This window comes from Bufo bufo, chromosome 3, assembly GCF_905171765.1.
Source record: "Bufo bufo chromosome 3, aBufBuf1.1, whole genome shotgun sequence".
In the NCBI taxonomy this organism is placed as follows: domain Eukaryota; kingdom Metazoa; phylum Chordata; class Amphibia; order Anura; family Bufonidae; genus Bufo; species Bufo bufo.
The window spans coordinates 454,571,387-454,586,088 of record NC_053391.1 but is presented as its reverse complement, the minus strand read 5'-3'; the positions used below and the strand labels follow the sequence as shown (position 1 = coordinate 454,586,088).

At 41.1% G+C, this 14,702-nt stretch overlaps 1 protein-coding gene across 1 annotated transcript in view; it reads left to right on the top strand.

Moving 5' to 3' along the window:
* Positions 1–14,702, top strand: part of OCA2 (OCA2 melanosomal transmembrane protein) — a 483,235-nt gene that overhangs the window by 394,933 nt on the left and 73,600 nt on the right. The window contains exon 22 of the mRNA XM_040425133.1: positions 9,246–9,339. Coding sequence (XP_040281067.1) covers positions 9,246–9,339 — 94 coding nt within the window. The remainder of the gene's footprint in view (positions 1–9,245; positions 9,340–14,702) is intronic.

Here is a 14,702-nt window from a genome sequence, read left to right as displayed (position 1 = left end):
GCCAAAACAGCTATTTCTTGTTACCTTGCCTCACAAAAAGTGTAATATAGAGCAACCAAAAATCATATGTACCCTAAACTAGTACCAACAATACTGCCTCCCTATTCCGTAGTTTCTAAAATGGTGTAACTTTTTTGGAGTTTCTACTCTAGGGGTACATCAGGCGGGCTACAAATGGGACATGGTGTCAAAAAAAACAGTCCAGCAAAATCTGCCTTCCAAAAACCGTATGGCATTCCTTTCTTTCTGCGCCCTGCCGTGTGCCCGTACAGCAGTTTACGACCACGTATGGGGTGTTTCTGTAAACTACAGAATCAGGGCCATAAATATTGAGTTTGGTTTGGCTGTTAACCCTTGCTTTGTAACTGGAAAAAATTATTAAAATGGAAAATCTGCCCAAAAAGTGACATTTTGAAATTGTATCTCTATTTTCCATTAATTCTTGTGGAACACCTAAAGGGTTAACGAAGTTTGTAAAATCAGTTTTGAATACCTTGAGGGGTGTATTTTATAGAATGTGGTCATTTTTGGGTGGTTTCTATTATGTAAGCCTTGCAAAGTGACTTCAGACCTGAACTTGTCCCTAAAAATTGGGTTTTAGAAAATTTCAAGATTTGCTTCTAAACTTCTAAGCCTTGTAACATCCCCAAAATGATCCAAACATGAATTAGACATATGGGGTATGTAAATGAATAACTATTTTGGAGTTATTACTATGTATTGTAGAAGTAGAGAAATTGAAAGTTTAAAATTTGCTAATTTTTCCAAACTTTTGGTAAATTTGGTATTTTTTTTATAAATAAAAATGATTTTTTTTTACTCAATTTTACCAGTGTCATGAAGTACAATATGTGATGAAAATACAATCTCAGAATGGCCTGGCTAAGTAAAAGCGTTTTAAAGTTATCACCACATAAAGTGACACTGGTCAGATTTGCAAAAAATGGCCTGCTCCTTAAGATGAAATATGGCTGTGTCCTGAAGGGGTTAAAGAGGACCTTTCACTAGAATAAAACATCTAAACTAACTATACAGACATGGAGAGCGGCGCCCAGGGTTCTCCCTGCACTTACTGTTATACCTGGGCACCGCTCCGTTCTCCCGGTATAGGCTCCGGTATCTTCATAGTTAGGCTCCACCCAGGGGAACTTGCCGGTGTCTCATTCTCCCGTGCTGGGTGGAGCCTAACTATGAAGATACCGGAGCCTATACCGGGAGAACGGAGCGGCGCCCAGGTATAACAGTAAGTGCAGGGAGATCCCTGGGCGCCGCTTTCCATGTCTGTATAGTTAGCTTAGATGTTTTATTCTAGTGAAAGGTCCTCTTTAAGCTTTGATTTAGGACAAAAGGCAATTCTGCAATGGAAATTTAATCAAAGAAAGTTAGTGAAATGTACAGTAAGTGCATGTGGTAAGAGACGCGTTTTAGTACTATGTTAATATGCTTGGAGACCTTAAATTTGTGTAATATTGGCTTATTTCTGTATTGCTTTTTTTTGTTTATAACACCTGCTTAGATGCCTGCTTGGCAGCTGTAGGTTCAGAGCTCAATTAACCTTCTATATGAAGCACTTTCTTATTTTCTTTCAGTGCACTATCTAGCCTGTGTGTTTTTCTCATTCCCCTTCATCTCTAACATGCAATGTATTTGGAAAGTCTTCAGACCTTTTCACTTTTTTGCATTATATTATGTTGTGGCCTTGGGCTAAAATAATTTCCCCTGTCATTCTGAAACCAATACCCCATAATGAAAAAGTGTAAACAGAATGTTAGAAATCATTGTTAATTTATTTAAAAGAAAAAACTAAAATATTGCATGGATCTTAGTATTCAGACCCTTTACTCAGTACTTTTCAAGTTGAAGCACCTTTGCAGCAATTAACAGCCTCTAGTCTTCTTGGGTATGATGTCACAAGGTTTGCACACCCAGATTTGGGGATTTTCTGCCTTCTCTGAAGATCCTCTCAAACTCTCTCAGGTTGGATGGGGACCCACAGTGGACAGCCAATTTCAGGTCTCTCCACAGATGTTCAAGAGAGTTCTGAACTGAATATACCACAAGAGGGCTCCAATCAGTAGCTTCTTAATAACTGGTTAAAATATTTACTATAAGGAAACATAAGCTGCTATAACAGACACGATTTGTATTATGGCATATCATAATAAAAGGACAACTGTGCATCTGAAATCAAGATAAAAAATGATCCCAGTAGAAAAAAATCTATTCAAAGGTTTATTATCTTTATCTTTTGTATACATCATTGATATTGTGGGAACAAATAAATAGATCCTGTATGTTTTAATTTGGCTACAGTTATGTCACTGTAATGGTGTTGCGTAACTGTTTGTTTCTCATTAGTATCCATCAATTGTCAGATAATATAATATTAAATGGACATACTGGTTGGCACTATAAACAATACAGTGGATAGTTATATAATAGGAGTTTTATACTTGTCACACTTGCCATGGGCATTTTTGGAGCTGCTTCACAAGCATTACAGTCAGGGGCGTTGCTAGGGTCTGAAAACATCCGGGGCACAAGCCCATTGTATCACGCCCCCACCCCATGAAGCCACACCCCCATGGGCCTTCACAGTAGTTATTAACCCCTTTCAGCAGTCCCCCCCTTCACAGTAATTAACCCTTTTCAGCAGTCCTCCCTTTACAGTAGTTATTAACCCCTTTCAGCAGTCCCCCCTTCAGTGAAAGGAGGACTGCTGAAAGGGGTTAATAACTCCTGTGAAGGGCCTAGCCATCTGGGCAACCCCACAGATCATCCCCTCAGTAATCCGTATCCTGCAGTAACTGAACTTTAAATCAGCGCTCATCTCATTACTATCTTGACTTACACACTCAGCTCCAGTAACATGCAGTGCGGGCGGCACTCACTGACGTCACGCGCCTGCATCAGTGAGCGAGCGCCGCCCGCACTGCATGTTTCCGGAGCTGAGTGTGTAAGATAGTAATGAGATCATGAGCTCTGCTTTAAAGTTCAGTTACTGCAGGATACAGATTAGGATGGCGGGGCTGCGCAGCGCAGGAGAGTCAGAGCGGCTGGCCCTGCCAGCCAGGGGCGTAGCTAGAACTAACTGGGCCCCACAGCAAAATTTAGTATGGGCACCCCCCTCCATGACTATCCTGGCATCCTATATGTGCATATGTAAGGGAGAGTTCACATCACATTTTTGCCATCCGTTTGATGTTTACGTTGGAAAATGGGATACACTACGCTTCTGTATTCCGCAAAGTCTGTTTAAAAAAAAAATATTATACATTAACGTATCATTTTTTTGGATGGTGTCGGTCTGAGTCACCTGTTAACATATACATTTTATGTATACGTTACCAGGGGTCAGCAACCTTCGGCACTCCAGCTGTTGTGAAACCACAATTCCCAGCATGTTCCATTAATTTCTATGTGAGTTATGAGAAGAGCAGAGCAATAATGCATGCTGGGAGTTGTAGTTTCACAACAGCAGGAGTGCCGTAGGTTGCCTACTCTTGCATTAGACGAATGGCAAAACGTGATGTGAAACCGGCCTTAGTGTGCCATGATAGTGCCAAGTGGCAAGCACTAGAGACAGAGAAGGGAGGCTGCAATTTACAAGGCACAGTATAGTATAGGGGGTACAGTATAGGGCAAAGGGGGATGCACAGTGCAGCATAGGGGGCACACTAAAGGGCAGGGGGGACAGTACAGCATTGCAGGCACAATACAGGGCAGGGGGCACACACAGTGCAGCATAGGGGGCACAGTGCATTATAGGGGGTACAGTACAAGGCAGGGGGCATACACAGTGCAGCATAGGGGGCACAGTGCATTATAGGGGGTACAGTACAGGGCAGGAGGCACACACAGTGCAGCATAAGGGACACAGTACAGGTCAGGAGCCACACACACAGTGCAGCATAGGGCAGGGGGAAGAATACAGCATGGGGGGGCACAGTACAGGGCAGGGGGCAAAATACAGCATAGGGGGTACAGTACAGGGCAGGGGGTATACACAGTGCAGCAGGGGGGGTACAGTACAGGGCAGGAGGCAGAATACAGTCAAAACATGCACCTCAGATAAAGTATCACCAATGCCTCTGGTCTATCAATGTGCATATAGAGACCAGCGGTTTATGGTTACTTTTTCCCTACTACTGTATACTGGGACAGTCCTAAATACAAGGAGCGCTGTCCCCCGTATCTACATCAATGCTAGAAATGCTCTATTCACATGTCCTACCTCAGGAGATGATAGTTCCTAGTGGGCAAAAGGACACTTTCATGATGTCAGGAGCACATGATCAGTCATATGAGTGGGCGGAATCAGGCTCCGGGCTGTGCAGGAGATTGTGTGGAAATGACTGCGCTGGCATGAAAAACTGCATTAGATAATCAACAGTTGGTGTCAGGCTGCCGGGGCTCAAGCCCCGAATGTTTTGACCTAACGACGCCCCTGATTACAGTAGTGAATTTATGCAAGGGGCAGGCACTCTATCGCCATGGCATAGATACAAATTTTGAATTGTGAGCGCTACTATTTGAGCTTATTCTTAAAGGGGTTGTGTCCTCTGAGACATTAGTGTCGTATCACTAGGATATACCACCAATGTCAGGTGCTGGTCCCACATGTGGGACCTGCACCTACAGTATCTCTAGAAATGGCTACTGAAAGTGAATGAGAACTCACTGTGCATTTGTGGCATCCTCTCTATACACTTCCATGGAAGTTCCAAAAATAACAGAGTAAACAAGCTTGGGTATTTTCAAAAGTCCTATATAAGTGACTGGAGAGTGAACCATGCATCCATGGGCCCCCTCTCTATTCACCTCTACGGGACTGCCAGAAATAGCAGAGCCAACATTTGGCTATTTTCAAAAATCCCATAGAAGTGAATAGAAGGTGACCACACTTGCACAATATGCTTTCTTTCACTTTGAGGGGCCTGTTCTAGAGATAGGTGTGTTGATCCTATAAGTGGAACCTGCACCTAATATTGCTGGCATATCCTATCCTCTAATTCACTACAATGGGAATTATGGAAAAAGTGGAGCGCTGGGCTGGACATCCCCTTTAAGCATCTAAGAACTAGACAGAAGACCATAACTCCACGAGGAGGTAGTTGTAAATATAGTACCACATTGATATGTTTTAGTAAAACCTTGAAACCTTCCTAATAATAGGGCAATGAAGATGAAAGACAAAACGTTAAGGCTTTATTCCATCCCAAATATGAATCGAAATATTCTTTTAGATTTGCTAAAATAAAACAAACTGGGTCATTAAACTATGAATATTTTTTTCATCCACCGTTTTATCTTTGAAAAGCTTTTCTGCTGTTTGAACATTGCTTGCGCACTGCTAAAAATACATTGCTCATTATTTTAAGGCTTTCTTTGAAGGCTGTTGTGTTACTTGCTCATCAATAAAGTCAATTATTCGTCATAAATAGCCACAGTATTGAAACGTGCATTCAATATTAGCAGAACAATCTGAATGCCCTAAAGTGAAATATTTCCAGCATCTATTTTCTTCCTTTATACACTCTGGAGCCAGTGTTTAGTACCTTCAGAAAAAATGAAGCACAAAATGATGATGGGGCACTTGCTAAAGTAATGGTTCACTTACTACATTCTCAAGGCCTGCATTATTTGGTCAAGCACAGAAATGATAACTTTTTGCTTAAAGGCTTTAAATAACCCTTGCTGTTGAGTCAAACTAGTGTCTGCATGGTATGTAGTTTTATTAGTTATATTAGAAATAAAGCCAGCTATGTGAAAAAATAAAATGGGCTCTAAAAAATTCTACCCCCTAATATGCCATCAGTCTTTCCCCTGGGTAAGCCACCCCCTCTGCCCTCTCTATGCCATCAATGTCCTCTGTGTCATCCCTCTGCCTTTTGTATGCCACCTCTTTTAATTAAGCCTTAAAATACAAAATAGAATGGAAGCTTTTGCAGGATGATAATCCTCCCTGGGCAGGGGATGTAGACCCCCTTCTGCGTGTTGTTTCACAGTTTTTTTTGTTTTGTTTTTTGTAACTACTATATCTATGTATTTGTAAGTACTTATCCACAAATTGTATCTACATGGTGACCTCCAGATAGTGATAAACCCCCCTTCATGACTCACTTCTTGAATAAGGATACTAAAAGCAACCTGCCCTTCACCCACCCTGGTAGCATCCACTGCTCAATACCTTTCTACTCATGTAACATAACCCACCCTACACCAACACTCGCAGATTACACTACTATACTTACTGTAGAAGGAGAATAGAGGGGAAAGAGATGCGTCGGGTAGTTGACTCTCCCAGCATTATTACATATAGTACAGGGAGCAGAAACTGGAGATGTATAATGTATAGCACTGACTGTTAACATAGATTATTCAGATATACAGTTTTGACAAATCTCTGCTCCATTAAATGCAATTTACATGCAACACATCACATGTATTAAAATTGTCCATACAGGGAGATGAGAGGCAGGTTGAGATTGATTCATAGGTGGAAAACAACCTCATCAGCCAATCAGGAGTGGGAACAGACTTGTACAGAGCGAGCAGAGTTATTCTTTGTTGATCTGTTAATGAAGGTGGGTGGATCTATGCAGTGTATGACAGAAAAGGAGACACAATCAATCTTTTTTTTTTCTAGTGTTACAGGGACAGTAAAGGGAGAGAATAGAAAGACGTATTTCTGTAGAATATGAGGGGCTGTTTAGGTAAAGTGGTTTCAGGGTATAGGGAGCTGGGTGGGGCACAGTCAGTGCTTAAAAATACAGCTGCTACAGAACCTCACCCTAGCAGATCTGAGCTACAAAACCAACCACCTGCAAGAAAAAAGTTTTTTTTCGCATTTGTGATATTATTGCCAGCACAGCACCTCAATAACATTCTGCTGCTGAGCAATTGCAGGTTTATTTTTCAGTGCATTATATCTGTCTCGTGTTATTAAAAGCATTGCATTACATCACCAGTGTTTTACAACAAGGCAATTGTTATACGAGTAAACTTAGACATAAATTACACCATAGACAAGACTTTTACTGCCTTAAACACTTTTGTGGGCATTAGATTAATGACATTACAAGTTTGAAATGTGTATTTTATAGTATAGAATAGAAATAGGAATAGAAAGTATAGTATAGAAAACTTCTAGTCCAAACGAAAAGCAAAATCTAGCTCAGTCTCGCAGAGGTAAAATCGATACTTTATTGACGCGGTATAAAAATGCATCCAGGAAAAACAATCTTGGTCTATATGTTTCGGGCTACTTAGAATGTGAGCCCTTACTCATGACATGGTAAGATACAAATTAATGCAGCAGATATAGTGGACTCCCACCTGTGCTCTTGATTGGGTTATCACATGGCCTAAATTCCATGCTGGAAAGGCTCACATTCTAAGTAGCCCGAAACATGTAGACTAAGATTGTTTTTCCTGGATGTATTTTTATACCGCATCAATAAAGTATCGATTTTACCTCTGCGAGACTGAGCAGGATTTTGCTTTTCGTTTGGACTTCAAGTTAACCGTATCCAGGTGCGTTTTTTTTCTTGCTCACTGCAAAGAAGGAGCAGGTGAGAGCAGCTCTTTTTCTCTCAATTGTTATATAAAAAACATCTGTTTTGAGCCTTTCCTGCATTCTGTTGGTGTTGTTGGTGGAGGGGGAGAAAATTGCATCACAGGTTTAAAACTTGGTTTACAGTAGAAAGATGCAATACTGCATTATTTCCAAAGTACATTGTCAATAGCAGTGTTCACTGTGTTTGTAGAAAGGGAAGGACTTTTAATAGTAAAGGCCATCTGTCAGCAGATTTGTACCTATGAAACTGGCTGACCGGAGATGTGCACTTGTCAGCTGAAAGCATATGTGTTAGTCCCATGTTTATATGTGACTGCATTGCTTTGTAAAAAAAAAAGATGTTTTAATATATGCAAATGAGCCTCTAGAAGCCTCTAAGGGTGTTGCTGTTACTCCTAGAGGCTCTGCTCTCTCTGCAACTGCCGCACCCTCTCTACTTTGATTGGTAGGGCAAGGCATTATCATATTTACACTGCCTGGCCCTATCAATCTAAGTGGAGAGGGTGCGGCAGTTGCAGAGAGAGCAAAGCCTCTAGGAGTAAGAGCAGATCCTAGAGGCTCATTTGCATATATTAAACATAATTTTTCTCAGCAAAGTGTGCAAATATGATTATAGGACCAACACAGACGTCTTCAGCTGCCAAGTGCACAGGCAACAGATCAGCCAATTTCATAGGTACAAATCTGCTGACACATGCCCTTTAAGTTGGACAACAGACTAGCAATTTTGCTATAAAGATTCCATACTTTGTGTGACTGTCTACCAAACCCATTACTTTTCATTTAAGAAAAGCGTGAGTTTTCATTAGGCCTTGTAATAAAATGTCTGGAAAATGGATGAGTGCAAAATTAAATAACCATGTCTTGTCATCCGAGAGTCAGAATGCGTTTATTAGAAGCCTCAGCCATCTGGCCAGAAATAGTAGTAGTGGCACTTGTAACCACGTTGATTGTGGTAAGGGCAGTGATAGCGACAGTGGCAATTAGGGCTAATACAGAACAGAGAATTGCCAGGGAGGGCCAAGGAGCCCACAATGACATATCAGTCTGCTAAAAGTGGCAGGGAGTGTGAGGACACAGATGACCAGAAGAATGAGCAAAACACTCATTCATCGAGTGAAGCTGTCGTTAGTGCAGGCAAATAAATTATAATTTCTGGGTAGCAGATCGTGCAGCTGTATTAGTATGCGCGATCGCAATAGCAATTCCTCATTCTCATACTGTGGAGGTGATCGGTGCATGTAAATGCAGTGCGTTACTCCCACTAAACGAGGAACCAGTTGTCTGGAAGGAATGCTTCCTTCCTGATGTCTGCTCCTCCACACGTGGAAATCAACCTTAACACAGTACCAGACTTATTTATTTCGAAGAAATTAGTGTCGCATTAGCTGGGGGTAGGCAGTATGAGGGATCTCTTGACTTGTAGCTAAAATAAACAAAAGTTAGAGATAATGAGACCTGCTGATCTCTAAGAATCAACAACGTTCGTTTTATCTGTGAAATGCCATCCTCCTCCATTCTGATGCCCTAGGCAAGTGGACTCGTGCATCTTGTTGTATAAATACGGTCCTGCAAAGCTGGAATAGCGCTTTATTACTCTCCGTTTTCTCCTACACATCTGTGAACAGAAAATTATAACTGATTTTTATTTCTTGTTTCTTCCCAGATTCCTGTTTTAATAAATTTAAGCCAGGATGCAGATGTTGATCTCCCTATTAAACCACTTATTTTTGCCCTTGCCATTGGTGCCTGTTTTGGAGGTAAGACGTTTTAATAGGTCAACATTAAAACAATATTTTTACTGTATGATGTCTGCGTTCACGATTATTATGGTAAGCTTTATTTTATCCTCGTGAGGTTGAAATCTGAACTACGGCTGTGCAGTTAATAATTTTAATTGCAGTATTGTACTTTATCATATTAATACACTTCAGATGTGCTTTTTAACGAAAGCTGTATATCCTCCAACAATTATTTTTTTTTAATTAGGCCATATTCGTTTTATGAATATGATTTTTCATTTTTTTTTATCCTACTCATTGATTGTTAGTGTAAGGGATCAAATTGTTAAAGTGGTAATATAATGATATAATATAAACTGACTTATTACACTTCTGAATATTGAATCGAAAAACAAAATATGTTGATACTCTGCATATAAAATTGATATTAGCAAGTTTCCACAGAGGCATATAGTACCTCTATGGAAGTCTGACGTGTGGCTCAGATTTCATATGAAGGTATACAGAATTAGTTTTTGTTGTAATTTGTATGAATTAGAGTCTGCAACTTCTGCTCTGTCCCTCCACGCCTAGTTTGCACTACAGTTTAGTGTGTTTTAGGTTGGCTGCTGAACATACGTATCCAGTAAATCCACCAAGCTCACTAGTCGGCACAAATAGATGAGATTTTGGTTACAAGAGATTTTCTAGTGATTTTTGTGGTTTTTAATTTATAAAGAGCTGATTATCCAAAATCTGCTGCATATACAGTATACTGTGGCATATGCACTTTACTAAGAACTTTACTTTACTGTACAGAGATCTAAGTTACAGGGGTTATCCCATGAAGAGTATGCATCACCTATCCACAGTATAGGTGATAAATATTGGAGTGCTGGAGGTCCAACCACTGAGAGATCGAGGGAACAGAGGGTCTCAGAGTACCTTCTTTGAATGGAGCAGTAGTGTGCATGCCAACCCATGGCGCCAGTCACTTCCTTGCGATGGATAGTCTGAAGTCTATAAGATTGGAATGTATTTTTAATTGGTGATATGCAAGTTTTTTATTGGTGTATTAGCAAGTATCTATCCAGATACAAGGGTTAAAAACCAAGGTGGATTTAACTATATGGGTTTTTTACATATAGATTCAGTGGATTTGCAAAGTTGGTCATTCAATTTTTATTCTGTTCTTGCAAGCATGCACCTATGCGAATAAAAGTTATTTTTTATTATCGTTAGGATAAAGGGAGGGAGGGTTGCGCTAGACATTTTAGTCTAGTTAGCCTGTCGTTGTATCCAATATTAGGGAGGAGGAAATTCATGTGTGTGGGAATGACTCTGTATAGGGCTAGTAATCGAATAATCAGCAGGGAAAGAGTATGTCTGACTTGTATCCTGACAAGGAAATGTACAATCAGTGAGCGACTGTGGCATCTTACATAGTGTTAGTGTGTATGTGACTAGCTAAACAGAAGAAGTAATACCCCCTGAGTGTGGGAGCATGCTGGCAATGACTGCTAAATACATCAGTAATCAAATCCAATAGGGCTGCTCAATCAACACAATTCACTACCTCAATTGTTCCACAGTGCCCTGCCCCTTTTAAGGCCAGGGCTACACGACAACATGTGCTGTGCGACATTTTGTCTCAACAATTTTTATAATGATAGGCTATGGTGTCGCACTGCGACATGCATCATACTGCGACACGATAGTCGCAAAAAATCCATCCAAGATGGATGCATGTAGCAGCGTAGTTGTGCCCTGTGTGTCGTGCTTATTGTCGTCCTGTAGCCCTAGCGTAAAGCTGACCTACAGCAGTGAAGAAAAATGGCTGGGTTGTTATGGAAACCTGCAGAAAAACTGTGTGTATGTGGAGACTAAGGGCCTGTGAGCTTCAATTGGCTGATAAGGGACATGTGACTGTGTGTATGGCAGTTGGGATTTGAAGAGAAAGACTTGCAGGCCTGTATTGGCTAATGCAAGTAATTTTTTGGGAATGATTCAGAAACGGTACATCCTAGAGAGCTGAGACCCGGTCTAAAACTTTCCCGGACACCTGATGTACCTGTGTGCCAAATTTTGGTTAAGATTGGTTCAGTCGTTTGGTAGCGCATAAAGAACGAACAGACAGACGTCTGGACAGACGGGAACAAATTTTTATATTATAGATATATATATTTAGTTCCTGTCTGTCCAGACGTCTGTCTGTCTGTTCGTTCTTTATGCGCTACCAAACGACTGAACCGATCTTAACCAAATGTGGCACACAGGTATTTCAGGTGTCCGGGAAGGTTTTAGACTGGGTCTCAGATCTCTAGGACATACCGTTCCTGAGCTATTCCTAAAAAAATGACCTGGAATAGCCAATACAAGCCTGCAAGTCTTTCTCTTCAAATCCCAACTGCCATACACACAGTTTTGCTCCAGCTTTCCATAACAACCCAGCCATTTTTCTAAACTGCTATAGGTCCGCTTTTGGCGAGGGATATCGGACGACAAGTCACACAACACATAGGGCACAACTACGCTGCTACATGCATCCATCTTGGATGGATTTTATGCGACTGTTGCGTCAGTCACCGCATGTCGCATTGCGACACCATAGCCTATGATTAGAAAAGTAGTTGAGACAAAATGTCGCGCAACACATGTCATGTAGCCCTAGCATTAAAGGGGCAGGGCGCTGTGGAGGTCGCTGTTAAAGGGGCGGGCACTATTTAGGTCACTGTTAAAGGAGTGGGCATTGTGGAGGTCACGGTTATAGGGGCGGGCACTGTGGAGGTCACTGTTAAAGGGGCGGGTGCTGTGGAGGTCACTGTTAAAGGGGCGGGCGCTGTGGAGGTCACTGTTAAAGGGGCGGGCGCTGTGGAGGTCACTGTTAAAGGGGCAACTGCTGTGGAGGTCACTGTTAAGGCAGCAGGGTACTGTGAGGTCACTGTTAAGGCAGCGGGGTACTGTGGAGGTCACTGTCAAGGGAGTAGGGTGCTGTGAAACTCACTGTTAAAGGGGAGGGATGCTGTGAAGGTGAAAGTTAAGTGGATGGGCTGTTGTGGAGGTCCCATTTTAAAGTGGCGGGGCACTGTGGGGGGGGTCAGTGTTAAAGGGTGGGGAACTGTTGAGTTCACTGTTAAAGGGGCGGGGTGCTGTAGAGGTCACTGTTATGAGGGATACTGTCTATTATCGTTTAACACACAGAAACCTTAAATGAAATAGATGAAATATACCCGTGCAAAGCCGGGTCCTTCTGCTAATATATACAGTGGATATAAAAAGTCTACACACCCCTGTTAAAATGTCAGGTTTCTGTGATGTAAAAAAAAATGAGACAAAGATAAATAATTTCAGCACTTTTTCCACCTTTTAGTGTGACCTATAAACTGAACCACTCAATTGAAAAACAAACTGAAATCTTTTAGGTGGAGGGAAGAAAACAAAAACAAGAATAATAATAATGTGGTTGCATAAGTGTGCACACCCTCTTATAACTGGGGATGTAGCTGTGTTCAGAATTAAGCAATCACATTCAAAATCATGTTAAATAGGAGTCAGCATACACCTGCCATCGTTTAAAGTGCCTCTGATGAACTCCAAATAAAGTTCAGCTGCTCTAGTTGGTCTTTCCTTAAATTTCCTTAGTCGCATCCCACAGCAAAAGCCTTGGTCCACAGAGAGCTTCCAAAACATCAGAGGGATCTCATTGTTAAAAGGTATCAGTCAGGAGAAGGGTACAAAATAATTTCCAAGGCATTAGATATACCATGGAACACAGTGAAGACAGTCATCATCAAGTGGAGAAAATATGGCACAACAGTGACATTACCAAGAACTTGGATGTCCCTCCAAAATTTATGAAAATACACAAAGAAAACTGGTCTGGGAGGCTACCAAGAGGCCTACAGCAACATTAAAGGAGCTGCAGGAATATTTGGCTAGTACTGGCTGTGTGGTACATGTGACAGCAATCTCCCCGTATTCTTCATCTGTCTGGGCTATGGGGTAGAGTGGCAAGACAAAAGCCTTTTCTTACGAAGAAAAACATCCAAGCCAGGCTACATTTTGCAAAAACACATCTGAAGTCTCCGAAAAGCATGTGGGAAAAGGTGTTATGGTCGGATGAAACCAAGGTTGAACTTTTTGGCCAGAATTCCAAAAGATATGTTTGGCGCAAAAACAACACTACACATCACCAAAAGAACACCATACCCACAGTGAAGCATGGCAGCATCATGCTTTGGGGCTGTTTTTCTTCAGCTGGAACTGGGGCCTTAGTTAAGCTAGAGGGAATTATGAACAGTTCCAAATACCAGTCAATATTGGCACAAAACCTTCAGGCTTCTGCTAGAAAGCTGAACATGAAGAGGAACTTCATCTTTCAGCATGACAACGACCCAAAGCATACATCCATATCAACAAATAAATGGCTTCATCAGAAGAAGATTAAAGTTTTGGAATGGCCCAGCCAGAGCCTAGACCTGAATCCGATTGAAAATCTGTGGGGTGATCTGAAGAGGGCTGTGCACAGGAGATGCCATTGCAATCTGACAGATTTGGAGTGTTTTTGCAAAGAAGAGTGGGCAAATCTTGCCAAGTCAAAATGTGCCATGCTGATACTCATACTCTAAAAGACTGAGTGCTGTAATAAAATCAAAAGGTGCTTCAACAAAGTATTAGTTTAAGGCCTCTTTCACACAACCGTTTTTCTTTCTTTTTGTTTTTTTCGTTCCTTATACTGTCCGTATACGGAACCATTCATTTCAATGGTTCCACAAAAAAAATGGAATGTACTCCGTATGCATTCAGTTTCCGTATTTCCGTTCTGTTCCGTTGAAAGATAGAACATGTACTATTGCCCGCAAATCACATTCCGTGGCTCCATTCAAGTCAATGGGTCCGCAAAAAAAAGGAACACATACGGAGATGCATCCGTATGTCTTCCGTATCCGTTCCGTTTTTGCGGAACCATCTATTGAAAATGTTATGCCCAGCCCAATTTTTTCTATGTAATTACTGTATATGCCATACGAAAAAACGAAACGGAAACCCAATGGAAAAAAAAAACCTGAACAACGGATCATTGAAAAACGGACCGCAAAACACTGATATAACCATACAGTAATGTGAAAGAGGCCTAAGGCTGTGCACACTTATGCAACATTATTTTATTTTTATATTTTTCTTCCCTCTACCTAAAAGATTTGTTTTTTCAATTGAGTTGTACAGTTTATAGGACACATTAAAGGTGGAAAAAGTTCTGAAATGATTTGTCTAATTTTTTTACTTCACAGAAACCTGAAATTTTAAGAGGTGTGTAGACTTCTTATATTCACTATATATGTGTGTGTTTGTGTGTGTATATGTGTGTGTGTATATATATATATATATATATATATATATAT